This window comes from Mauremys mutica, chromosome 17, assembly GCF_020497125.1.
Source record: "Mauremys mutica isolate MM-2020 ecotype Southern chromosome 17, ASM2049712v1, whole genome shotgun sequence".
Classification (NCBI taxonomy): domain Eukaryota; kingdom Metazoa; phylum Chordata; order Testudines; family Geoemydidae; genus Mauremys; species Mauremys mutica.
This window is the reverse complement of record NC_059088.1, coordinates 24583726-24608507: the sequence shown is the minus strand read 5'-3', so window position 1 is coordinate 24608507 and position 24782 is coordinate 24583726. Positions and strand designations below refer to the sequence as shown.

The 24782-nt window shown below is 58.0% G+C and overlaps 1 protein-coding gene across 2 annotated transcripts in view; it reads right to left on the bottom strand.

Annotated features, from left to right (window-relative positions):
- Positions 1-24782, bottom strand: part of ITGA10 (integrin subunit alpha 10) — a 52575-nt gene that overhangs the window by 5330 nt on the left and 22463 nt on the right. For both annotated transcript variants that reach the window (XM_044991922.1, XM_044991923.1), the window contains 23 exons: positions 24442-24530; positions 22201-22315; positions 21083-21210; positions 17440-17588; positions 15473-15623; positions 14215-14380; positions 13907-13980; positions 13039-13183; positions 11877-12025; positions 10841-10984; positions 10076-10279; positions 8438-8568; positions 7779-7945; positions 7529-7671; positions 6209-6319; positions 5319-5404; positions 4721-4862; positions 4263-4355; positions 3063-3139; positions 2238-2327; positions 1312-1396; positions 646-759; positions 186-284 (listed from right to left, as the gene is read on the bottom strand). In XM_044991922.1, coding sequence (XP_044847857.1) covers positions 186-284; positions 646-759; positions 1312-1396; positions 2238-2327; positions 3063-3139; positions 4263-4355; positions 4721-4862; positions 5319-5404; positions 6209-6319; positions 7529-7671; positions 7779-7945; positions 8438-8568; positions 10076-10279; positions 10841-10984; positions 11877-12025; positions 13039-13183; positions 13907-13980; positions 14215-14380; positions 15473-15623; positions 17440-17588; positions 21083-21210; positions 22201-22315; positions 24442-24530 — 2852 coding nt within the window. The remainder of the gene's footprint in view (positions 1-185; positions 285-645; positions 760-1311; positions 1397-2237; positions 2328-3062; positions 3140-4262; positions 4356-4720; positions 4863-5318; positions 5405-6208; positions 6320-7528; positions 7672-7778; positions 7946-8437; positions 8569-10075; positions 10280-10840; positions 10985-11876; positions 12026-13038; positions 13184-13906; positions 13981-14214; positions 14381-15472; positions 15624-17439; positions 17589-21082; positions 21211-22200; positions 22316-24441; positions 24531-24782) is intronic.

Here is a 24782-nt window from a genome sequence, read left to right as displayed (position 1 = left end):
CCGACCTCCCCCGCCGGGGAGAGCGCCCCCTTCTGAATGGACTCTCCCAGTTTGGGGACACCCAAGCTTTATTTGGGGGAGAGGTCCCCTCCAAGCGTGGATCGAGCCCGTCTCTGCTTTGTTTGAGGTCCCTGTGTGAAGGCACTAGGGCCGCTGGCGCTGCCTGATGGTGCCGTGCCACTCACCAGTCTGTCTGCGTGCAAGAGATCTTCAGGGTGAATAGGAATCACTCCAGCCTGGCTCCGTAGCGTTGCCTCCGTCAGGTTTTGCACGACACAGGTAACCTTGAACGAGACAGCACATGGCAGTGTGGTCGCTACGGGGCCTGGTAGGAGTAGGGCCTAGCGGGGGGATTTGGGGGCTGGCGCTGCACAGCCAGCCAGCCCTTTGCAGGGCAGGGGATCCTACCAGATCTGCCCCCTTCTCTCTCTTCAATTATTTCAGGTGCAGAAGCACCAATGATGGAGAGCAGCAGAGACCTTAGACCTGACTTGCACTCCTGTGCTTGAGCCATGAGCCCATTCAGCCCATGTTCCCAGCTGGAGCTGAGCGGGTCTAGCAGCTGTTAGCACATGGGGAAGGGCTGAGGGCTGGCCCGGGGCGAGAAGACTGCTCCTGCTCCTGTCTCGCAGGCCAAGGACTCACGTTGTCGGCGATGATGTGTGTGACGGACAGGAAGTAGCTGCGCCGGAAGGCCATGGCGGGGAGGTACATTATGACGGAGAGATTCCTGACCGTGTAGCAGCCGAGGTTCTGGACCTGCACGGAGACAGGAGCGATGCCGTTCGACAGCTGGCAAAGGGCAGGGGCCAGCTCCTAGCAGTGCCAGCCTCAAGCAGCCATCCAGCCTAGGCTTGAGGTCTATGCACCAGCTGTCCAGGAAAGATCCTGGAACGGCCCAGAGGAGGTCGCCTTCGATGGTTTGCTCTTGGGGGGGCAGGGCCAGTTGGCTTCTGTATTTGTACAGCACCTAGCACCTCCTCCATGACTGCTCGGCGCTATGACTCTCCATGCATCCTGCTGGACAAAGCCTCCATTGGAGCCCTGGGCTTGGTTCATTAAGGGGATGCTTCGGATTGGCGACCCCTGGAGTTCAAAGACCCCCGAGCTCTCCAAGGGGCCACGCTTCACTCCTAAGGGGTTTTCCCAGAGGCATGGCCGGAAGAGGAGCCGACGTGATCTAACCCCAGCCCCGAGAGCTGTTGAAGGCCCCCCCCCCCCATTCCAACCAAGCCCAGGAGCTGCAGGAGGCATCCCCCGCTGCCCCCTGTCTCTTGGGAGGCGCTGCCCTCCCCCCCGCATTGCTGGTACCTTGATGGTGGTCTTGAACTCCGGCCCGACGCTGCTGGAGAAGGTGCCCGCCGGGTGCACTTCGTAGCGGTTCAGGGCGGCCTCGCTGCGGGGACATGGCATGACTGGGGGTGGGGGGGACGTGGTGCAGAGCAGATCGTCCCCTAGCGCCCCGACCCTGCTGTTTCCAGACACCTCTAGCCCCCAGATCACAGGCCTGCCGGGGACTGGGGGAGCCTGGACTAATTTGGGGGCAGGGGAGCACTGTCAGAACAGTCCCTACTAAGGTGGTTTGTGGGGCCGGGAGCCCGATTTATCCCCCGGGAACGGGCAGGAGCTGCAACGTGTCCCCTGCGGGGATTGGCCAGGTGCGAACAGGCAGGTCTGGGGCTGGGGCTCAAGCATCTAACTGGCCAGGAGGCCAAGTCTGCTGGAATCTCTTGGCCATGTTTTCCCCAGGCCTTGGCCCTGGCCCAAGCAATTTGGAGACTGCTCGGGATTCGGGGAGGCCCTAGTGCTGGCCTAGTGGGGGGATGGATTTCCCTACGGCCACCTGCAGCAGGGCCAGACTGGGGAGGCGGTGCAGGGTCTATTACCCCGCCCCCCCGAATCAACTCAGACTCAGCATCGGGGTCCCCTCCCCGCCTGCAGGAGAGGGGTGCCCCAGTTTAACTTCCAGTGCACCTTCAAACCGGTTTCGTTCTACCAGTGCCAACAGCTGCGGTGGGAACGCTCATTGGGGTTCAAATCAGGATCAAGTTAATTCGGAACAGGTCTAAACTCAACCACGCTCTTAAACCAGATTGAGAGCCTCCACAGACACAGGGCGTCACTAAACCGGGTTGACTTCACCTCTAAAGCTGTGCAGGTTTCTCGTGTGGACAAGGTCGCGGTTCTGGCTGCTTTAATCCCATGGCAACACTCAGACTTCCCCCAGCCGGCCTCACCTGGAGAGGAAAAGGTCGGGCTCGTAGGTGACGTAGGCGAAGGGCTGCACGGTGTTATCGTGCAGGGTCTCGTTCGGTTCGATGCTGTCGCTGGCAGGAACAAGAGCGGATCGTTACAGCGGCCGGCTCCCATACCCCGCCCGTCCCAGTTCCCAGCAGCTGCCCAGCCTTGGTGAAAGGCCCTGATCCTGGTCGGATCTCTCCCACTCAGAGGTCTAAGGCAAACGCCCCCTCCGCACTCCTGAATCAGATGCCAGCCAGGGCTGATGCGGGAGGAACAAAGGGGGACAATTGTACCAGGGGCCCAAGCTCCTCCCCCCTCCACGCCCCCAAACATCTGTGCAAAGACAGACATGGGAGGGGGTGAGCCCCAGGCCACATGATGTCCCAGGAGCCCCAGATTTCTCTCCTCCAGCCTGGGGCCGGCACCTGGCCTCCAGCAGCTCCAGGCCGGATGAGGAGCAGCGGTTCTCCTCACCACCGCCCCTCGCAATCTTTGCCCTCCAAGCCCCTCTGTGCGGCAGGGCCGGGCTGGGATCCCCACTGGGGCGCTGCGGCCCAGATCCACACTGGCTTTTCGGCCCCGAACATCCACTGCCGAGGTTCCAGTGAAATCCGTGGGCGCTGGGACCTGTGGAGCCGGGCCCGAAGTGACCTGCTCTAGGAGCCTGTGAATTGAAGCCAGCTGTCCCGCAGCCCCGGCTAGCGGCCTGTCCGCTCCTTGGTGGGGATCAGCAGCCCCGTGGAGGTGTGATTGCCCCCCGCCCCGCCCCAGCCTGTTAGCCCAGCGGGCCGGGGAGGGTCAGTTCGGCCGGCCGCTCTTACCTGCTGGCCGTGAGTTTCAGCTGCGCGCGGTCGAGAAGGAAGGAGCAGCTGAACTCGAACTCGAGCAGGAACGCCACCTGGGGAAAAGCAGAGCTTTCAGCCCAGCCCCCTGCCCGGCTCTGCGGCAACCCGGCGTGGGCCATGGCCAGCGCTGGGGTGGACGTGGAGACAGAGCACTGGGTGCACGAGGGGACAGGCAGGAGGGGTCCCCAAGGCTCCGGTTCGCTGTCCAGCGGCCTTGCAATGGTGTCAGTGACGGCGGTAGCAGGGGGCAGAGCTAGCGGGTTAGGTCTAATGATCTCCTCTGCCCTCCTGTGTGCCAGCTGCTTCTCCTGCCAGGCGTGTGCCGCTGCGTCCCACCGGCCCCAGCCGCTTTCCTTCCTGCCCTCGCCTGGCTGCCTGCCAGATCAACTGCCACGCCCAGGAGCACCTGGGCCACAATGGGTTAATAAGCCAGCCTGTCGCCTGCGTAAACCAAGGGAGGGGGGGGGGGGCTCAGAGGACAGCTTCACATCCCACCCTGCCAGCAGCCTGCCACAGGTGGGAGGTGGAACCCAGGGCTGGAAGAGCGGGGGGCCGTGGGGTGGGATTGAGGGGCATCGGCAGAGGTGGGAGGTGGTACCCAGGGCTGGAAGAGCAGGGGCCGTGGGGTGGGATTGAGGGGCATCGGCAGAGGCGGGAGGTGGTACCCAGGGCTGGAAGAGCAGGGGGCCGTGGGGTGGGATGGGGGGGCATCGGCAGAGGCGGGAGGTGGACCCAGGGCTGGAAGAGCGGGGGAGTGGGTGGGATGGAGGGGCATTGGCAGAGGCGGGAGGTGGAACCCAGGGCTGGAAGAGCGGGGGAGTGGGTGGGATGGGGGGGCATCGGCAGAGGTGGGACCCAGGGCTGGAAGAGCGGGGGAGTGGGTGGCATGGAGGGGCATTGGCAGAGGCGGGAGGTGGTACCCAGGGCTGGAAGAGCAGGGGCTGTGGGGTGGGATGCGGGGGCATCGGCAGAGGTGGGACCCAGGGCTGGAAGAGCAGGGGGGGTGGAGGGGCATCGGCAGCTCTCAGGTTGAACGCGGGGAGGGGGCCAGGACTGGAGCTACATGCCAGGAAAGCAGCCGGGGGGGCGGTGGGGCACGAGCCAGGCTCCCGGCCCTTTAACCAGCAGTACGAATTCACTCCGAGCCAGGACACTAAGGGCTTCGGCCGGACTCACCTTTGCCAGGGACCTGAAGACGGGGTAGCTCACGCTGCAGGCGCGGGCGTGCGGGGAGGGGGCCGCGCATTCAACCTTCACCTGGGTTTCCCCCTGCGGGAACAGACGAGCCCGTCACCAGCCCGGCTCACCCCCATCCAGCAACGGGGCCGGGGGGGCTTCACCCTGCCTGGCAGGACAGGCGGGTCGCGGCCCCTTTCCCCCATGCACTAAACAGCTTTAGCCAACGCCTCTGTCGCATCCCAGTCACATGAGGCGGCGTGAGGCTGGCTCCTGGGTCCAGGCACCTAGATGGGCCCATCCCCCTGACCTCGCCCGGGCAGGAGGCGCGTACCAGACTGGGAGGACCAGTGCTCCAGTCCAGCCCAGCCTCATTCCTGTGCACTGCCCTCTGCAAGGTGCCAGCCCTTCCCCGCAGCTCCCCCGCCTCCAGCCCTGGCTCCCAGCGAGCGACCCACCTTGAGCGAGAGGCTGGCGAAGTGGAGGTTTTTGGAGAACCAGAACTTCAGGCTGGCGTTGTAGGCGTTTTCCTTCTTGTTCTCCAGGACCGCGTCCACCAGAACCTTCCTCTTCCCCTTGCGGATAACGTGAGGCTTCTGCCTGCAACGGGAAAGGAGGCGACGATTCAGCCTCAGACTGGGGGCAGCTTTGGGTGCGCGGCGGCTCCACCGTCCTTCCGGGGGCAGTGAGACACGTCTGGGGCAAGGCCTGAACCCGCAACCTCGGGATCTAAAGCCCCTGCTACCTCAGCTAGACGGCGCATCCGCTGGCTGAGCCTGACCACACGCTATACACAGACTGGCCTCTAGAGGGGGACAACGCGTCATCCAGAGGCGTCGCCACCGCCGAAATGCCACCGAATTTCGGCAGCATCTCGGCGGATCCTCGTCCACCACCACGGTCCTTCGTCCGGCGGGTGCTTTAGGGCTTGCAAAGCTCCCTGCGTCTCGGGGGAAGCCAGGCTCAGAGCAGACAGTGGCTGGGCCAAGGCCCCTGCAAGTCCATGGCAGAGCAGGGAACAGACTCCAGGCCACTCCGTTCCCGGGGCTGCCATACCTGGAGCCGGCGAGATCCGTGCTAGCCTGGAGCACCAGGTCTGTGACGCACTCATTGTCCTCTCCGCAGTCCTTGAAGAAGGGGATCTGAAAGCAATGGAGAGGGGTCATTGTTGGCTACGGCTCAGCGGGAGGTGCAGGGCTGTTATCCGAAGTCAGTGGAGGGTGGGGAAACTGTCTGCAAGGCGGCCGGCTCGCACCTGTGGCCGGAGCAGATGAAGAGGATTCCAGCTCATGCATTTTGTCCCACCCAGCTCAGACTCCCCCACCCTCCCACAGAGCCTTCAGCGGCGGGGCAGTTGGGAGACGCACGGGGAACGCTCTGAGCCGTAGAGTTTAAGGCCAGAAGGGATCATCTTGTCTGAGCTCCTCTGTGTCACCGGCCGGACCCGCCCAGCACCCGCACACTCAACCCAGCCGCTGAATGTAGACCCAAGTATTACAGCCAGATGACAGGCTTTCAAACCACACCAAGACACAGCCAGAGTCTAGAACTGTGCCCCTCCACCCCAGCAGAGAGTCTAGAACCACCCATCCACCCAGTCTAGAGCCACCCATCCACCCAGTCTAGAACCACAGACACACGTCTAGAAGAGCCCACGGGTTACTGGGATCCATTTCCCAAGGGCACCGTCCCATGTTAGTTTCATCCCCCACATCTCTCCTTGTTTTTGGAGGCAACCCCCGCCCCTTTCTGCTGTCTGCAGAAGGTGCTATCCAGCCCCCAAGGCAGGTGCAACTGCAGAAAAGGGAGCCAAATGGAAGCAAGGTTTCAAGTGGCCGTATCCAAATCCTGGCCCAGCTCCCAATCCCAGGGGGTGGGATCCCGGCCGCCCAGGAACACCGCGGCTTGTTAATGACCCGGAGCAAAGGGACAGGCCGAACGCTCACCAGCTTCTTCACGGTGGTGGATGATCTCTCGTCCAGCACGGGGCCCGGGTCGGCATCGCTCAGGGCAAACTTCACCGTCATGCTGACCGGCCTCAGGTAGTCGGTCGTGTCCTGCCGGGAGGAAGGAACCTAGGCTGGCTTCCGAGACGGGATTCCTTAGCCACCCCCGGCCCCCGGGAAGGATGCCAGCTTTGCTTGAGAGCCGCTGGACCCCATGCTTCGGCAAGAGGGTATGGGAACACTTCCCCTGGGGCATTATGGGATTGAAGGGGTCACCTTCCTCCGAAGCATCCGATATCAGCCAGAGCTGGAGGCAGGGTAGCTTAGCCAGGCCAAAGGTGGGATCCCTATAACGAGGTGACGTGACTTACAGATCCCTAAGTGGCCTGGGACTGGCCCTTCTCTCCACGGGCCGTACTCTCCAACCTGGGTCCCCCTTGTCATAAAAGAGGGGGCTGCCGGCCGGGCATTCTCTGGGAGCCTGGAATTTGCTCCTGCTGTGGTCCAAAATAACCCACATTGGTGATGCTGCCAAAGCCCCCTGTTGGAGCGGCGTTCTGGAGTGGGCTGGAGGCTTGGTGGCTGGCTGAGCCCCCGTGACACGGACGATTTCCGGGCTGCTGAGGCTTACGTTTCATTGTATTTATTGCATCATTCGTTATGCTAACGGACCTGGAGCCTAAGCTGGGTCTCGTGATTATTTTAAGTCTAAATCAAGAACGAGTCAATAAATAACCCCCGGGCCAGGTAGCTCAAAGATGGGATCAGTCGCGGGGGAAACCCAAATAGGACGACAAATGCTTTGATCCCGGGCGGCAGGACAGCGCCCCCCTCATTGGGCAATGGCACATACAGCAAGAAGGATCAGGCAGCCCTAAGGGAGACAGTGTGGTCTAGTGGGTAGAGCACCGGGCTAGGACTCAGGAGACCTGGAGCAAGATGCTTCCCCGCTCTGTGCGTCCGTTTCCCCTCCCACTCTTTCGACCGCCAGCTCTTAAAAGGGCAGGGACCATCTCTCGCTATGGGTCTGTCTACACTGCACTCGGTGGCGTGACTGCAGCACGGGCAGACGGACCGGGACCGTAACCGGCTCGGGTACCAACAGCAAAGAAGCCGCCGCCAGGTCCCTGGGCACGTGCCTGATCTGCTAGCCTGTGTTTGCCGGCAGATAACACCTCCGCCTGCCGTGCAGCGCAGCCTCAGGGTCCGGGTGCAGCGGCGGGGCCACTGGGTGCTGTTGTAAGACTGACGCTGCACAGCCGGAGGCAGGATGCTCCATCTCTCCCCTCTGACCCCTCCCAGGGCGCCCCCCGTACTCACGATCACGTGGAAGGGCAGCGGCTCGCAGGCTGCCCTCCCCACGCTGGCTCGGAGCCGCCTCTGCACCAGCTTCTGGGAGGTGTCGTCGAACACGGCCCTGGTGCCGAACTTCCTGTCGTCCAGAGACACGCTGTACTTGAGCCCTGCGCCGACAAGGGGGAGGAGTCACGCCGGAGCCTCGGCACTTGCCGCGGCCCCACGGCACCGCGTACCAAGCCGGGGGCGGGCGCCGGGGCCCCCCGGCACTCACCGAAATGCCTGTCCCCCCGGCCCGGGGACCTGGAGGTGGCGCGGAAGCAGACGGTGGCCGTGACGCACAGGGAGTCCTTGCCGTGCCTCTGGCAGTTCTTCTGGAGCACGTTGATGGAGGCGGGGTTGACGGCCAGCGAGGCGTTGACCTGGACGATCCTCCGCGACCTGGCCCCCCGGGGACCACACGTTCAAGACACTGGTTCCCTAGGGCGCCCCAGCCTCCCACCGGGGCCGGCTCAGCCCTCCCTCTGCAGCCGTTTGTCCAGCCGCGGGGGAAACTAGCGCCCAGGGAAGCGAGAACCGGACACTCGATACGTTGTGCCCAGCTCCTCTAGGGTACTCAGCCCCCCCTAACGAGGCCTGAAGGCGGGTGGAACTGCCCCTGCCCCCCCGAGACTCACCCCTGCACTGGGGGCATCCCTCCACCCTCCATGCCTCCTGCCCGGCATTAGCTAAGGCAGTGCTGCCTAGTGGTTAGCGCACTAGACGGGGCCTCAAGAGCAAGTGACTTCCCCCTCTTCGTGCCTCAGTTTCCCCATCTGTACAATGGGGATAATGACCCTGAGCTCCTTTGGAAAGCGCCACGGCCATCGGCTGGTCCGACACACTCGCCACCTGTCCCGCTCGGCCCCTCCGCAGCGGGAGGGAGCGACTCACCGCAACACCACGGCGGCTCCCTGGGCCCCGACGGCCAAGTCCACCAGCTCGTCCCCATCCAGGTCCATCTGCCCATCCACGCTGCGGCCGAAGTAGCTCAGACTCGGGTGGAGGGACGAGGCTTCGATCCGCTGGCGGGTAAGTGGGAAGTTAGTCACCGGTGGAACAACGAGCACAGCCAGGTTTAACTCAGTCCCCCAAGAGGCAGCGTGGCCTAGTGGTTAGCGCATCGGCTGGGGACTCAGGGAGCCTGGATTCTATTCCCAGCTCTGTCACTAACCTACTGGGTGATCTGGGGCAAGCCACTGTCCCGTTCTGTGCCTCAGTTTCCCCACCCATGCTTTGTCTGGCAGGCTGTTTGGGGCTGGGAGCATCTCATACTAGGTGTCCATGCAGCGCCCAGCACAATGGGGCCCAACCTTCTGGGTGCGCCAGTGTAGTAACAACACCCCCCAAGGCCCATTAGCACCAGCCCCCTGGGGAGCCAGCAAGGCGTTCAGGGAGATCCAGGCTGCTCTGGACCAGCACCCAGAGGACCCCGAAGGTAGCTTCCCTCCTGCCCCAGGAGCTCCAGCTGGGAGATCCCAAAGTCTTCGCCTGGCCAGTGGGGAAGAATCCCTGTTGGTGTTTCTAACGCTGGAGCCCTGTCTCTTCCCCAGCATGAGGGGACACGGTCACCTCCTGGGACACCCCAAAACTGCCCTTGCTGGACCAGACAGGCGTCTGCGTGATGGGCAACCCCCCAACCCGCCTCTGCGCTGAATCTGAGCGCAGGAAAATCCTTCGGCCCCTCAAGGGGTCTAGCCACAGGGCAAGCGAGAGAGTTGAGAGGATTTCGGTGCCATCTGCCACCAGGGGGCAGCCCAGCCACAAACACCCCCGCACCCTCACACCTAAGGGCGTTGGGGCTGGCGAATTCCTCCCCCATAGGCCCCCCAAGCGGTGGGTGCCAGAGAGGGACCCCTACAGCCAGGGCCCAGATCCTCGTCTATGGAAATCAAGAAGCGTTAGGCGCCTAAATACCCTGGAGCATCTGGGCCCAGCTATTGACCACGGGATGGTTTGTTGGGGCTGGCGGTGGAGGAAGGGTGCTTGGTGAGGGGCACTGAGGCAGGTGGGTGGCGGGAGGGTCTAGTGGTTAGAGCTGGTGGGGGTAGGGGCTGGGAGTCAGGACCCTTGGATTCTGTTCCCAGCACCAGGAGGGCAGTAGAGGGGGGCGGGCGCCAGGAGTCAGAACTCCTGCGTTCTGTTCCCAACCCTGCCACTGACTCAGGCTATGACTCGGGGCATGTCACTGCCCCGCCCCGTGCCTCAGTTTCCCCATCTGGAAAATAGGGGTGAACATTACCCAGCTCACTTGGCGATAAGGGGCAAAAAGACTTTAATGAGTGAACGTTAACAAAGCACTTTGAGCTCCTCAGGGGCTAGCGAGAGCTGTAAACCTGGCATTACATTATCCATCCGTTATTGACAGCGGTTAAACCACTTGTTTACAGTAGGTCCTAGCGTAATGGAAGGATTGGTTTTAGGATCCATACAAGTCTCTGGATCTAAATCCTCCTTATCAAGGCTGGGCTATTTCTATAGGCCAGACATGCCGTGTTCTCGGACACCTTCCGTCCCGCCCGAGTCACTGACCTGCTGGTACTGCGGCAGGATGGTGCCCCGGGAGCCATGGTAAACGTACACGGCCCCCCGGTGGCCGTCCTCCAGGGGCGCTCCCACCACCACGTCGTTAAAGCCGTCGTGGTTGAGGTCGGGCACGGCCGCCAGGGAGTAACCGAAGCGGGAGTCCTGGGGCTTCTTGTCAGCACGCAGGGTCCCGTTGAACGTCAGGAGCAGCTGGGATGCAGGGAAGGGAGTGAAAGGGCCGTAACGTCCTCCAAGCCAGATTCAGCCTCTCTCTGCACCTGCCAGGTCCCCGGCCATGTCTACCGGGAGCCTTTGATCATGTCGCCCTCCTGTGGCTAGCCCTAGCAATTACAACAGCCTACTGCTTTCCCGCAGCCAAGAGTTAGCCACATCTACTCTGTCCTGCCCTCCCCTGCTCCACCACATCTACAGGCCGATGAGCCTGCTACCAGAGCTGGTCTCTTAGATCAGGATGTAGAAATTCATGCTTTAAAATCCCAAGGCCCCAGGTTCAATCCCCCCTGCTGACATCCTGGGATATGGTGTTAAAATGGCAGGAGCAGAACTTCAGCAGAGAGCGTGTTTGTTTGCAGGGTGAAGGGTGGGGTCTGTCAGCCCCAGGAACCAGACGCACGGCTTCTCTTTCCCCTCTGCAGGCTTGCAATCCCATTCCTCCCCCTTGCCAGCCTGACAGCATGCTCCTTATATGCACAACCCTGGAAAATACCCCACCCACCCACGGAGCAAGGTAGGGCAGGCACTGTAATTTACCTGGCCGACTTTGTAGATATAGACCCGGCCTGTTTCTTTGCTCTGACCTCCCAGGTACATTGGGGCGGCGACCAGCAGGACGTCTGTGATGCCGTCCCCGTTCACGTCCACAGGGCACACTTCGCTGCCGAAGTACGAGCCGATCTGCAAAGAGGGTAGATTGGGGGAGGGGGCACTTCAGGAGGCAGCGAGCCCTCGTTTTCCTGCCTCCCCAGCATGCTCAGTGCCAGCCTTGCTATCTGCACCGCTCAGGCCTTGTCTACACCGCGACGTGGCCTCAATTTAATAATTGGCGCTGAATTAACTGAAGCTGGAACCGGTGCCAGAGGCCATGTAGACGCTCTGTTAAGCCAGACATAAACTGGTTTAACTTCTGTTGATTCTGAGCCAAAATGGGTTCACACAGATTTAGCTGAAATTGGCTTAAAACAGATCAGTTAAACCGGTTCCACTTCCTCATGTAGACAAAACCCCAAACTAACCCACCCTCTTCGGAAGATAACGGGTGGTGGAATGGAATGGAAAACTGCATTATAATGTTCTGCCACTGGGTGACACTGTGTAACTTTACCAGAGCCAGGACTAGCCAGAGCAGCTGTAACTATCCTCAGGAGAAATCATCTCCATGTATCCAGCCTTAACGGGGGCAGGAAGGGGAGAATACTTCAGAGTGACGCGACACCTCGGGTGGAACTTCCCCCCTTTTTTACACGCTCGCACGTGCAATTGTGCATGGTGGGAATTTTTCACCGAATGCTTTTTTCCTGGAAAAATGCAGATTCACCCAACCCCAAACCTGATCCCGAAGCAGGGTCCGGATTGAGGAAATCTGACTCAAAAAAACCGTTGTGGGGAGGGTCAGCATTCGCCCGGCCAGACGCTGGCCTTTTCCAGCTTTCCAATGCCAAGTGGCTTTTCAGTTTGACATTTACGCTGATTAGAGTGGAAAAAAGACGGGGCGGAGGGCACACGTGAAAGGAAAAAAGTTTGGATGGCCCCGGAAGGAGGGAAATGGCAGGCTCAGCCCAACCCCTACCTGCTCCCCAGTGAGGGCCTGGGATATGACCACGCGCCCGCTATTGCTCATCTCGAACAGGATAACCTTCCCCTTGTGCTTAAAACGCGGTGCCCCCGCCACGTAGAGACACTTCCTGTTCCGGAGCCGGATCGAGGAGACAGCGTAACCTGTCGCGGAGAGAGGGGACCCCGTCAGCTCTGCCTCTGGCACCCTGAGACGCTCTACACTGCAGAGAACATCAGAGCTGTTCTCTGGGGCGGGCCGTGGGTTCCTGGGCCGGGGAGGGGGCAGCTGGCCAGCTTTGGGGTTCGGTTGGCTGACACAGAGAAGTGGGTTTTACTGATCTGTGGCGCTGCCTCCAGGGGTGTGGGTCTGAAGACGACCCTTCCAGAGAGAGAAGAATGGGGCAGGGACTGTTTCGTTGGTCTGTGTGCAGCGCCTTGCACCGTGGGGGGCGGAAAGGTGCCACCACAATGCAAATGAAAAGAAATGAACAATACAGTGACTAAAGGCACAGAGCTTTTCCCTGGCCTAGTCTTCTAGAGCCAGCCAGTTCTCCTTTTCCTTCGGGGCCCAGGCAGAGATGTGTTTCCCGTGCATTGTTCCCCCCAGCCCAGATTTTCCTGGGCCGTCCTGATTTGGACAGAACTGGGGTACGGGCAGCCATGCCTATCAGGGCTGGCACCTCACCCACTCGTGTCACAGAAGCCAGTTGGCAGCTAACACTGGCTTCCAGACCCAGCAGGGATTGTCCTTTTGTTCCGTTTGTACAGAACCCAGCACCCTGCCCCATGACTGGGGCTCCCAGGCGCATCCACAATACAAGTAATAAATCCCACCGGCTTAGGGCCAGGTTTTCAAAGCCATTTAGGCACCTAAAGATGCAGGTCGGTGCAGAAAGGGATTTGCAAGAGCATCTACGTGAGTCAGGCACCTAACCCCCTTGGGAAATCTGGCCCTTGTCTTGAGCCGGGCGACCTAGAGGAGACGGGATCTACAGCCCGGTATTGATCCCTCGAGACATTCCACGCCCTGCAGCCCATGAGACATTTCCAACCCATGTGCCCTGGGCGCTTGGCTCCGCCCCCAAAAGTCACATGATGACAAGAGGCGGGACAATAGAATCCCAAGGTTGCTCAGTCCCGGGAGAAGAGGGCTCGGGCTGATGGCGCCACCTCACCTAGGTAGGCAGCGTGGTTCTTCAGCTCCAGCGGAAACTCCTTCTCGAAGGCTTTCCTGGGCGGGATGACCCGGCCGTGTCTGCTCTCCTTGAGGACGGCACCATCCCAGTCGTACGCCCCCACGGTGCCAAAGAGGATCCCGTCCTGGCAGGGGCATGGAGGAGAGAAGATGGGAAACCGTGATGTTTCTGTTACGCCAATCCCTTGGCCACGAGCCCAATTTACTTTCCCCTTTGCCGGTCCCCCTGGAAGACAGTCAGTTCCTTGTGCTGTTCCTCAGTGGAAAGGGGATTCTGATGCACAGAGAGGAGAGGCTATTAGGATAACTTTCCACTTCTGCAATTGCTTTCTAGAGAAGTCCCTCGTAACAGAAGCAGGCAGTGACTGATATAAGGAGACAACATGCTCCAGTAGTTGGGACACCTGACTAGGCCTCAGGTGGCCTGGGTTCTCTGGGCGACCTTGGGGAGGTCCCTTCCCCTCTCTCTGCTCCTGTTTTGCCTTTGTCTCGTCTATTTAGATGGCAAAGCCTCCAAGGACAGGGATAGCCTTTGTATGTACAGCGCTGAGCACAATGGGAGGTTAATTTAATCTGCCTCGTCGCAAAGGGATGGATGATATGATTTTGAGCCCCCTTCTAGCCCTACATGTGGGGGAGAGGGATAGCTCAGCGGTTTGAGCATTGGCCTGCTAAACCCATGGTTGTGAGTTCAATCCTTAAAGGGGTCATTTTGGGATCTGGGGCAAAAATCTGTCAGGGTGCTGTGAAAGCAGGGGACTGGACTCAATGACCTTTCAAGGTCCCTTCCAGCTCCATGAGATAGGTATATCTCCCTATTAAATTAAGCCAACCAGCAGCAGCCTTACCTCCAGCAGGTGGGTTGAGAAGCCAATCTGGGACATCTCCAGTTCAAAGGAGCTTTCGTTATATCCATGAGTCCCTGGCGGGGAGGGGGAGAGAGAGAAAAAAAATCAGCATCATTTCAGGGAACACAGCACAGGAAGATGGCCACTCCCGGGGGCTCCACTGCTGGCCCTGCTCCCGGCTGCTGTCCCAGCTGCCGGCCCCATACCTGGGGGGCTCTGCTGCTGGGCCCAGCCCCGGCTGCCAGCCCAGGTCCTGGCCGCTGGCCCCTGGGACTCCGTTGCTGCCCCGATCAGCCAAACGCAGTTACCTTCGAGGCTGAAGATCCTGTCCCCTAAGGCATCCACAATGTCATTCAGGGCCGCCTCGTCGCTCACGTTGAAGAAGTATTTCTCATCGGGGTCGCTGGCGATGTATTTGATTTCGCTGATGAAGGAGTGGGGATCCTGCTGCCGGCGCATGTAGTGACCTAGGACCTGAGAAGCCAGGGCTGTTGAGAACTGTGTCACCTTCACCTGGTTACTCACTGTCTAACATGGCACACTCTAAAGAATCCCTCAACTTGAGTTGGTTGGAAAAATATGTTTTTCCCCCTCTCCCAGTGGAAAATTTCAATTTGGAAATTGCCACCACAGTGCCTCATGGGAATTATAGTTCAGCTACCTCTTGCTCCCATTCTCCTCTATAGGCCAGAGTCACTGGTTGGACTACATCTCCCAAGATGCACCAGTCTACCCTCATCAAGGAAGCAGTTGCACCATGGGAGTCTTTGGCCATGGTGCAACATGGGAAATGTAGTTTGGCTGCCTCCTGCTCCTCTATAGACAGGTTTGGAAGGATTAGCTTTTTAGTGGGTAAATGTTGTTAAACATTGACTTCCCCAAACACACAAACCAAGACAAAAATATTTCCATTGATGATAATTGAAATTTACAGCTGGGTAAAGTAAGAAAAATGTTGCTTGAGAACTTATTAGAATTAAATTTAGGGCTATTTACTTGTATCGTTTGAGATGTGATGGTGACAATTTGTGTTTTAATCTTTATAAAGCTGTCACTTTTTCAATCTCCAGGTCATTAAATAATTATCGCCTGACCCCTGTGTTGTCTGACCCCTCCCAATGTCCCACAACTGTGAACATTTAAATGGCTAAAAATTGAAAAAGTGCTTCAAAACAAACATTGTTATTATCCGTTGAAAGTATAAAAATTAAAAATTGATTTTGGCCAAACCCATTTATTGGCTGGCAGCCGCTGAGTGGACTACATCTCCCATGATGCACCACAGTCTTTCCTCTCCTAGGCAGAAGTTGCATCATGGAAGTCCCTGGTCATGCTGCAACATGGGAAATGTAGTTCAGGTGCCTCATGTCCCCGACCTCCTCCATGGGCCAGGCTCCCATAGTGAGAAGAGTTGACACAGGAAAAGGAGGGAGGTTTCCCCGGATAAAATTCCCCATCACCATCAACCAGTCCAGAGCATGAGAATCAGACAAGCCGGACTGGCGCATTCACACAGCACTAGCCCATGCCGCAGCCACATCGAGTCCCTGGGCGCTACTCACTCACCGCAATAGCATAGCGCGTAATGTTGCGTTTCTCACATTCAGCCAGGGCCTCTGGCAGCTCATCCCCGTCGTGGGACTCGCCGTCGGTCACCACGATCATGAGTTTGGTGGCTCCTTCCCGGCCCCCCCTCTCCGGGCTGAAGGCCTCCGAGCTGCCACAACAGCGGGAGAAGACACAGAATGAGGTTCTAGCTCTGGCTGAGGCAGGGTCACACGCTGTGAGAGGCCCAGTTCATAACCCTGCCCTATAAGGCGCAGGACCCATTCAGGCTGCCAGAGAGTGGACCGATTGTGGTGGTGGACCCCCACCGTGCTAGGGGCTGTACAAACCCCCAGCGAGCGCCCTGCCCTGACAAGCTTACAATCCAAAAAGAACAGTCAAAAGGAGAGAGGGGAAACTGAGGCACGGAGACAGGAAGCAACTCACCCAGGGTCCCCCATCTGGTCAGTGGCAGAGCTGGGCATAAAATCTCCGGAGCCCCAGTCTGATGCCTTCTGTGCCATGCTTGAACTGGGCTGAGACCCAGATTTCATTTCCACTTAGCAGCATGCAGCTCTTCTTCTGCAAACCCACCTTCAGGCCAGCTCTGCACTGCAGATGGGGCTCGGTCGGTCCGGAGGTGTGATCCCCCGATTGACCCAAGTACCCTCGCAGCAGGCACAGCTTACGCCAGCAAAACTGCACTTTGGCCATGGCAGTTTGCTCCGTTCAGAGGATGTGGAATAATAACCAGGCCGAGAGAAATTTGGGGGCCCGGTAAGTCATGTTCACTGGAGCCTCACCCCAGTTATTTCTGGAGAGCTCAGTAGTTAATTTACTCAGACATTACTGATGTTTTGGGGTCCCCCTGGTCTCGGGGAGCTGGTACAATTGCCGCCTATTAGCCTGATAACAATGATACAGCTTTACCGATACAAGCCATGTCTACACTAGGAGAGCGTTGCTGGCATAAGATATTGATCTAGCTACCCAGGGCAAAGTGCTCCTGGCATGCACGTGGCTTCAGTCACGTCTCGTCCTAGAGGATGGGGTAAGAACGCGTTTTCATAGGCTGATCCCTGGGAATCTGTAGCAAAGGTCCTGCTACACCCCCCCCATCCCATAATCATAATACCTGATCCCCTCCCAATCTTTAACAGATTCATCCTCCCCAGCCTCCTGGGAGGCAGAGCAGGGCTATTATCTCCACTTTACAGTTGGGGAAACTGAGGCACAGAGCTGCTAAGTAACTTTCCCAAGGTCACGCAGGGAACCAAGCAGGGGCTTGAACCTGGGTTTCCCCCATCCTAAGGGAGTAGAACTCTTCCTCTCAGTAGCCACTGTCTCCTCTCCAGATGGGAACAGCGCTCCCGTTACCAGCCTCCCACCAGCTTTCCCCAGGGTCAGTCTCAGCTCCCAAGAGGCCTGGCACTGTAGCCCAGCAAAAAAGACCTCAGAGGATGCACAGGGTTAGCTTTTGGGCTGGAAGAGAGCTCTGTGAGCCGTCCAAACGCCACGCACTTGAGATGCCCGAGGTTCAGTGTGTTGGCGTCTGCGAGGAGTCTTAAAAACTAAATTCCCGTCTTAACAAACCTAAGGCACTTAAGACATGAGTGAGGACTTGCCCTTCCTGGGCTGCGTTTCTCCTTCCCCACACTGTTGTGCTGGGTTGTTAACAGTTGCTCTCCACCCCTGAGCTGGCTGCATTTCGGTGGCGTCAGGCACACACAGTTTGTGCCGGGTGTTGGGATCCCAGAGCCGTATAAGCACCAAGATACTTTGCCATCATCTCCCTGCAAGAGGCCCCCTTTTCTCTGGTTCTGCCAGGGGAGGAAATACCATGAGAACAGGGTATCTAGGAACGTTCTGCTCCTGGAAATTCACCCCAGAATGGATATGGCACTTAAGCAGCTAAGAAGTGCGGAGACCACAGTTAAAAATCCTCACACCCAGCTCTCATGAGAAATCCCTCCCGCCACTCCCCGTACCAGGCCTTGTGGATAGCGAACGCCGTGCGAGTCTCCCGGCCCTCCTGCCGGCTGATGTTCTTCGCCGCCTCCACCACTTCTTCCGCCGTCTGGTAATCCTGGAGGGTCCATTCGTGGACAGCTTTCTCCCCGTACTGCAGCACCCCCACCTGTAACGGGGGAGGCACGTTCAGTGGTGCTACAGGCAGCTCGGTGCTAAGTTATCCCTTATCCCTGCATGCAGAGGCTGGGGTAGGAAGGGGAGGGCAGTGGATTGGGATTCGAGAGACAAGGGCTCAGTCCATGGCCTTCAGCAAGTCAGTTGACCTTCCCTTTGCAGGTGTATTGAGGACCGTGTTGGAATTGCAAGCTATCACTTTAAGAGCGGCCGGGGGGCGGGGGTGAGGGGGTGTTCCTGCTTTCACGCTAGAGGGCTGTGTAGCAAAGTGTGGGAGCAGAGTCAGTCAGCACAGCAGGCAGCCAATTTGAAAAGAGCCCACTTACAGCAAGATGGGGTCAGTCATTTGTCACTGCATTAGGGAGCAGCCTGTTTTGTCTCTCTCTGTTTTGGGGCTATTGTTCTGAATTCTAAGCAATACAATCAAGTTATATTGCAACCTTCCAGCAGGAATACGTATGTTTTTATCTAACTTTGTGTGTGTGGGCACAGAGCTCGCTGGAGGGGCAGACGTGGCATTGTCTGAGCAAGGAAACTGCCTGCTGTTTGTTTCTGCCATGCTTGGGAAGGGAAGACAGGACTCTGTGCACACATTTTTGTGAAGAAACAAGGGTAGCTCTGACTTGTAGCACTGACAGAACCCGCCCTGCACGGCCCAGAACACTGGCTAACTGCACAGGCCAAAGGGCAAACATCTCATCAGTCTGATTAGTTCAGGTGCAAGGTTGCAGACCGGTCTGGGTGTGTATCCCAGACGGGATGCTGCATTGTTTGCCTCTCTCATGAGCATCGAATCCTCCAGCCAGAGGAAATCCTCTCTCCTTTGGCTAATGTACTAGAGCAGCGAAGAGCAAAGGGGGCAGAGGGAACACGCAGTCAGACTCCAAGTGCTCGCTAGGGGCGGATTGGAACGTAAGATCTGTACGCAGGGAGTTAACACAGCCCAGGCAGGGCAGGCGTCTGTCCAACACACCAACGGGAGGGGGGAAATCCGTGGCATCATGGTCCCTTCCGTTGGTTGGTGGGAGCTAAGCTAGCAATAACAAAGCTGGCTTTCGCCCGGCCTGGAATGAGGTTTTGCGTTTCAGCCCTGGCCTGTGCCGACTCAGCAGAGCGGGCCTTCTCCACCCCGCCACCCCTCAAACGCACACGACAAAGCTCAGAGGTCAGGCTCTCTTTCCGCCTCTTTTCTTTACGTTTCCTGTTTCCCATGGGGTGGGATTTCTTGTCTCCCCCCCGAGTGGACACAAACCCTGGGGAGTGGGAAAAAACCAGACGCCAACCAGAGTGTCAGTGCAAGGCATTGTGGGACCAGGCCAGCTGGTGCCAGCCGCGGGGCATGATGGGACTGGGCTAACGCCAGGGCCAGAGCGAGGAAAGGCATTTTGGGAATACAGCAGAGGGTATGAGCAAGGCATTCTGGGAAGGCGCCGCTTGCAGAGCCAGAGCGAGACTGGACATTTGGGGAGCAACGTGGGGCCAAAGGCAGGCCAGGCATCCAGAAGAGAGGGGCTGGGTGCAACGAATTCTGGGAGCCGGTTGGGACCAGAGCAAAGCAGGGCATTCAGGGGGCAGCAGGGCAGGGTCAGAGGCCCGTTTGCATGGTCTGTCTGGGCTCTGCAAAGGGGGAGGAGAGACAGACACCCCAGGGGGCTGGGAGCACCTCCGCCCAGCCATGGCTGCTGATGGCTCAGGTCGGAAGGGGCCCCCCTTGCAGAGGCTCCTGAGTTTGGCCCGCAGAGTATCACAGCCACCGGCCCCGCTGCTGGGAGGAGCTGAGCCCCAGGGCCCGTGGGAGCAGCGTGGGTGTGCCACTCCTCTCAGGATCAGGCCCTTGGAAGGGAATCGGGACCCGTGGGAGGGTGGGGGAAGGGGAGGCAGTTAGCCACCACCGAGGCCCTGAGTCAAGCCTGGCTGCCCCCTGTGAGTCAGCCCTGTCCCACGGCAAGCCAGCCAGACTCACCGTTTCCTTCTTTACTCATCCTGAGGATGTGGGGAAGGGGGCGGGCGGCTGGCGTTTGCGGGGGAAGCCTGTTTCCTTTGATCTCCTTGGGGGGGCCGGAGGGAGGGGGCTTTAGCCTCGCCAAGATGCCGACTCCCTGCTTCACTTCAGCCTCAACGCACTCCTTACTCCCCTCCCTCCACCTTCTCTGCCCTGCCCCCCACCTCCCTTCCTTACGCCCCCTCTCCTTCCCTCAGCTGGCTAATCCCCACCCCAAGATTTATGGGGGTGGTGGGTCAGCCCTCCCTCTGCTCGCTCCGGCCTTTCCCCTTGTCTGTCTTGTCTATTTCACCTGTAAACTTTCTGAGGCAGGGACGGTCTCTGAACAGCGCCTGGCCCAAAGGCGCCACGTTCTCACCGCTACGGTAACGCAAATCTGCGGAAGTGAGGCCTTCTCTACACTGGGACGTTACCAGCTGCATCGGTGGCCCCCTAGAATAGACACCTGTTCCACAATTTTGCACCAGCGTGCAGTTTATCCCAGTCCGCACCCACATAAATTAGACGAATGATTCTCAGCCAGGGATACGCATACCCCACGGGGTACGCAGACGTTTTCCGGGGGTACATCAACTCAACTAGAGATTTGCCTAGTTTTACAACAGGCCACATCAAAAGCGCCAGCGAAGTCGGTACAAACTCAAATTTCATACAGACAATGACTTGCTGCTCTGTATACACTGAAATGTAAGGACAATATTTATATTCCGATTGAGTTATTTTATAATGATATGGTAAAAAGGAGAACGTCAGCAATTTTGCAGTACTAGTGCGCTGTGACGCTTGTGTATTTTTATGTCTGATTTTGTAAGCAAGTTGTTTTTAAGTGAGGTGAAACTTGGGGGTACTCAAGACAAATCAGGCTCCTGAAAGGGGTGCAGTAGCCTGGAAAGGTTGAGAACCACTGAATTAAACCATCTAGGTTATGTCTAGGCTTGGATTTTTATCGGTGAATGTCGTGGAACGTCGATTTCTCCCCACGACGAAAACCTATTTCCATTGATCACAATTGAAATGTTCAGATAGGCCAAGGACGGAAAATGCCACTTGAGGACTTAACGTTCGAGATTAGCTTTCTTGTATTTTGACACGTCACGTCGACAATTTGTGTTTTAAGGGTTATAAAGCTTTAACTTGTTGGATCTCAACATCTGTCTTGAAATAATTATTGTCTGACACACACACCCCGGGGCAGAATTTCCAGAATTTCCCACCACCGTGAAAATTTAAATAGTTAAAAAATCTAAAAAATGCTTAAACATAAATATCTATTAGCCACAGAAATTATTAAAAAAATAAAAACCGAATCCTGCCAAGCCTAGTTACGTCTGTCAGGGGCTTGCCCTCCTGCAGCTATGTTGGCTGCTCAGATCCTGGTGTAGGCAATATTTACGAGATCCCAGTATCAAGCCAGAGTCACTCCGCTGAGTTCCACATGACTGCTCCAGATTGAGTCCCCAACTGAATCTTGTGGATACACTCACCTGGATCTGGTTCGGGTCGATGAAAAACTTGCTGAGGATGTTGCTGAGGAAGTTCTGTACCTCGTACCAGGGGTAGATGCTGTTGGAGCCATCCAGAACAATCACTATGTCCATGTAGGTAGAACACCCTGAAACACACATGCACACATGGCAGGTGGGTCATCAGATGGGAGCTGACATGGGGGAATGGGGATCATGGCAGTTGCGGCTTTGCTGTACAGACCTGGGGCTAGCGGGTGTGTCCTGCTGTTGGAATTAGGGAGGATCTTGATTGGGTGGCTGATTTTTACAGAGGCAGTGTGGTGTAGTGGTTAGAGCAGCCAGGAGTGTGCTGAGGTTCGGAGGGTGGGGAGTAGAGGGAACCAGGACTCCAGGATTCTTTCCCCAGTCCTGGCAGAGGGAGGAGCCTTGTGGTTAGAGCAGAGACTATTCGTGACTCTGAGAGGACAGAGATCTACCAAGTGTAAGAGTCAAGGCAGATTTTGGCCTCTCAGATCCAATTTCTATCCCTGGTGCTTAAATGAAGGGCCCCCAGTTGCACAGCAGGACACTCAAATGAAAACATTTTGGCCCTGCCGGGTGGATGGCAGTGTGTAAGAAAAGCCCTCAGACTCCATGTTGTATGGAAAAGCGCTAACAGCTTCCTGAATGCCTCTCCTGGCAGCAGGTCACCACAGAGCTAGCTGCTGCACAAGTCTGGTCCTAACACCTGGATGCAGTGCATTCTGGGAACAGCCGGAGGCTGGCGCATTCTGGTGCCAGAGGCAGGGCATTCTGGGACCGGCCTGGTGCCAGAGGCAGGGCATTGTGGGAAGGGCTTGGTGCCGGTTAATCCTGGACAGGAGCATGGAGGAGACCTTTCCGGGGCATTGCATTAAGGCTGGACACAGCTGAACGGGTGACCTCTCCTTTCTGGCATTGCGACCCAAGCGGCCAGCAAGCCCCCAAAGCTGCTGCGATACGGATGCCACAAGTCCACACAAAAGGGGTTGAGGAGGGGAAGCCAGTTGGCTGCATTGCTGGCATGCTTGTAACGCAAAACAGTCTCAGGCCCAGGCAGCTTCTGTGGCCTGGCCCGGCTCCATTTCCACGCACGCAGCAGCCGGCTCGCCACCTACTCTGAGCCGTGGGGGCGATGGTTTCGGTCGGCTGGAAGCTGCCATCCACCCTGGTGCAGATGCCCGTGCTGAACATGGAGGTGCCGCACTCCTGGGACCAGAGAGGGGCGCAGGCCTGCCGAGGAGAGGAAGATGCAGGTTAAGCCTGTCCCTGAGGGATGGCGCGTCCCCATCATTCTGTCCGCGGAGCTTAAAGCTCCCCCTCACCCCTTTACTAAAACAGGAGGCATTTGCCATGCCAGCGCAGAGCAGTGGTTCATCCGGACCCGCCTCCCCTGGCACAGCCCAGGGGTCTGGCTAGCCCATTACTCCAGCCGCAGGCACCCTGGAATAGGCCAACGTCCCATCTCCTGGTGCATGGGCAGGGATTAGATGGATCGTGAGTGTCTCTCCCACCTCGGACGTGTCTCCCACCCTGCTGTACTAGGATAGCCCAGCCAGCCCGCTGTCCTTTCCCTGACGTGATATGCGTGACATTAAGTTCTGGCCCTAGAGACCAGCATCCTCTGGGTCTCAGCGCCTACGTCTCCCCCTGGGCTGCGCACGATTGCTGCCAGGTGCGGAGGGGAATTCCTCTCTCTGCCCCGATCAGCCCTCGGCGCTGAAGCTGTCAGTCGAGGGGGTGGTTTCTGAGAGACGGACGCTTGTCTGTTGGGAACTGGCCTGAGACCCACCAAGCTCATGTCATGCAGGAGCCGGCAGCCGGGGAGCACACAATGCCCGACGTTATGCTTTACCGCGCCACCCGAGGTGGGGTGTACGTGGAATTATTTCAGTCGAATTAGGCGCCTAGCCCCCATTGATTTCAAAGGGAGTTGAGCACCTAAATACCTTTAAGAATCTGGCCTTTAGGGTATGTCTCCACTGCAATCAAAGACCCACCCAGAACGGTGACACTGCTATTCGTACCCCCGGCAGCCTGAGCCCCGCGAGCAGGCGGCCATTGACCCGGGCTCTGAGACTCGCTGCTGCGGGTATTCGATTGTACCTTGGCCTCTCTGTGTGTGACACAGGGATAACCCGTGTCCCTACCCCACAGGGGTGTCATGGGGCTAAATCCGCTAACCACTGGGAAGTTCTCAGCCACTCCGGTCTCGAGAGCCAGCTAAGGACCTTCGAACAGATGGCTACTCCAGGGAGTGTGCTGTGTCCAGAGCAGGGAAGCTGCAGGGGAAACTGATCCCCAGTGACAAAGGCAGCGGGGCTGGGGGAGAACCCAGCACGGCCGCCCCGCTGCCCACGGTGGCCTGACCGGCTCTGAGCAGACGCTGACTCAGTGAGCAAACAAGCACGAGACCACAGAGATGCAGGGCGGCCGCTGGCAGGGAGCGAAAAGCGACACAGGGCTATATTCATTCCTCCTCCCTCCCAGCTGAATGACAGAGCCAGGCCCGGTTGCCTTCCCAATGCTGCAGGACTGGCAAGGGGGAAGGGGCCATGGCTGGGTGCTCCGAGCGCCGCCGGGCCCGAGGCAGGCTGAGAGCAGCGCGGGTATTTCCTCGCTCTAGTTTAACGCCACTCGAATGTCGCTCCTCTCCCGCCCCACCCCATCCACCCTTCTGCCCCTTCCCAGCCCTGCCCTCCTTCAAATCTTCTCCGTCCACCCCTGTCTCTCCCCACCATCCCCCAGGATCTACTTTCCACCCCTCAGCAGGACTCTGCCAAAAAGCCCAAGGGATTTAGGCACACACACCCCACTGGGCTCTCGGCAGGATTTGTGCTTCTCCCTCCCTCAGAGCACGTTGGCAAGTCCTCTCCGCCATGCTGGGGAAATTTACAAAACGATAACGTCTCCCAGTGTTAAAATGCAGCTTGCGCCAGCGACACTGGACACACACTGAAAATACTCCTTTTATCCAAGCCTAGCACAGCTCAAGAGGGAGTGTGGGCCAGTGGGTAGGGCCCTGGACCAGCAGTCAAGAATTCTGGGTTCTATTGCCAGCTCTGACTTGCCATGTGACCTTGGGCAAGTCTCTGGGCCTCAGTTTCCCCTCCCACTCTTTGTCTTACACTGCCTTAGATTGTAAATTCTTTGGGGACGGGACTGTCTCATTATGGGTATGTACAGCTCCTAGCACAACGGGACCCTGATCTCAATAGGAGTCCCGAGATGCCACCACAATAGGAAGTTTTTGGGTCTAAGTTTGCGACTGTGAGGCTCACACACAGGATGGTAAAGGCAGCTCACAGAAATGCGGCACGTGGGACTTTTTTCTGCCCGTTCGTAAGAAATCTGCTCACCACAAAGCCATCCTCTTTGTTGTCCAGGAGCGTCATTCCAAAGTGCATGTTTCTGATTTGCGTGGAGACGTTCCGCAGGGCCATGTCACCTGAATAAAGTGCCGGGAGGCGGAAGGAAAAGCAAACGGCGTTTTAGTGCCCATCTCTGAGGCTCAGACTGAGGTTTTCAGGGGAACTGGGCATTTCAATCGGAGTTTGGCACCTAATTCCCCTGAGATCCTTTGTAAACCCCGCCCTTTACATTTACTTTCGAAAGGCTGAGAGGTTTCAAAACCACCCGGGGTGGGGAGGGGGCAGATTTAGACACCCAGTTTTCAGGAATGAAAATGCCAGTACAATTA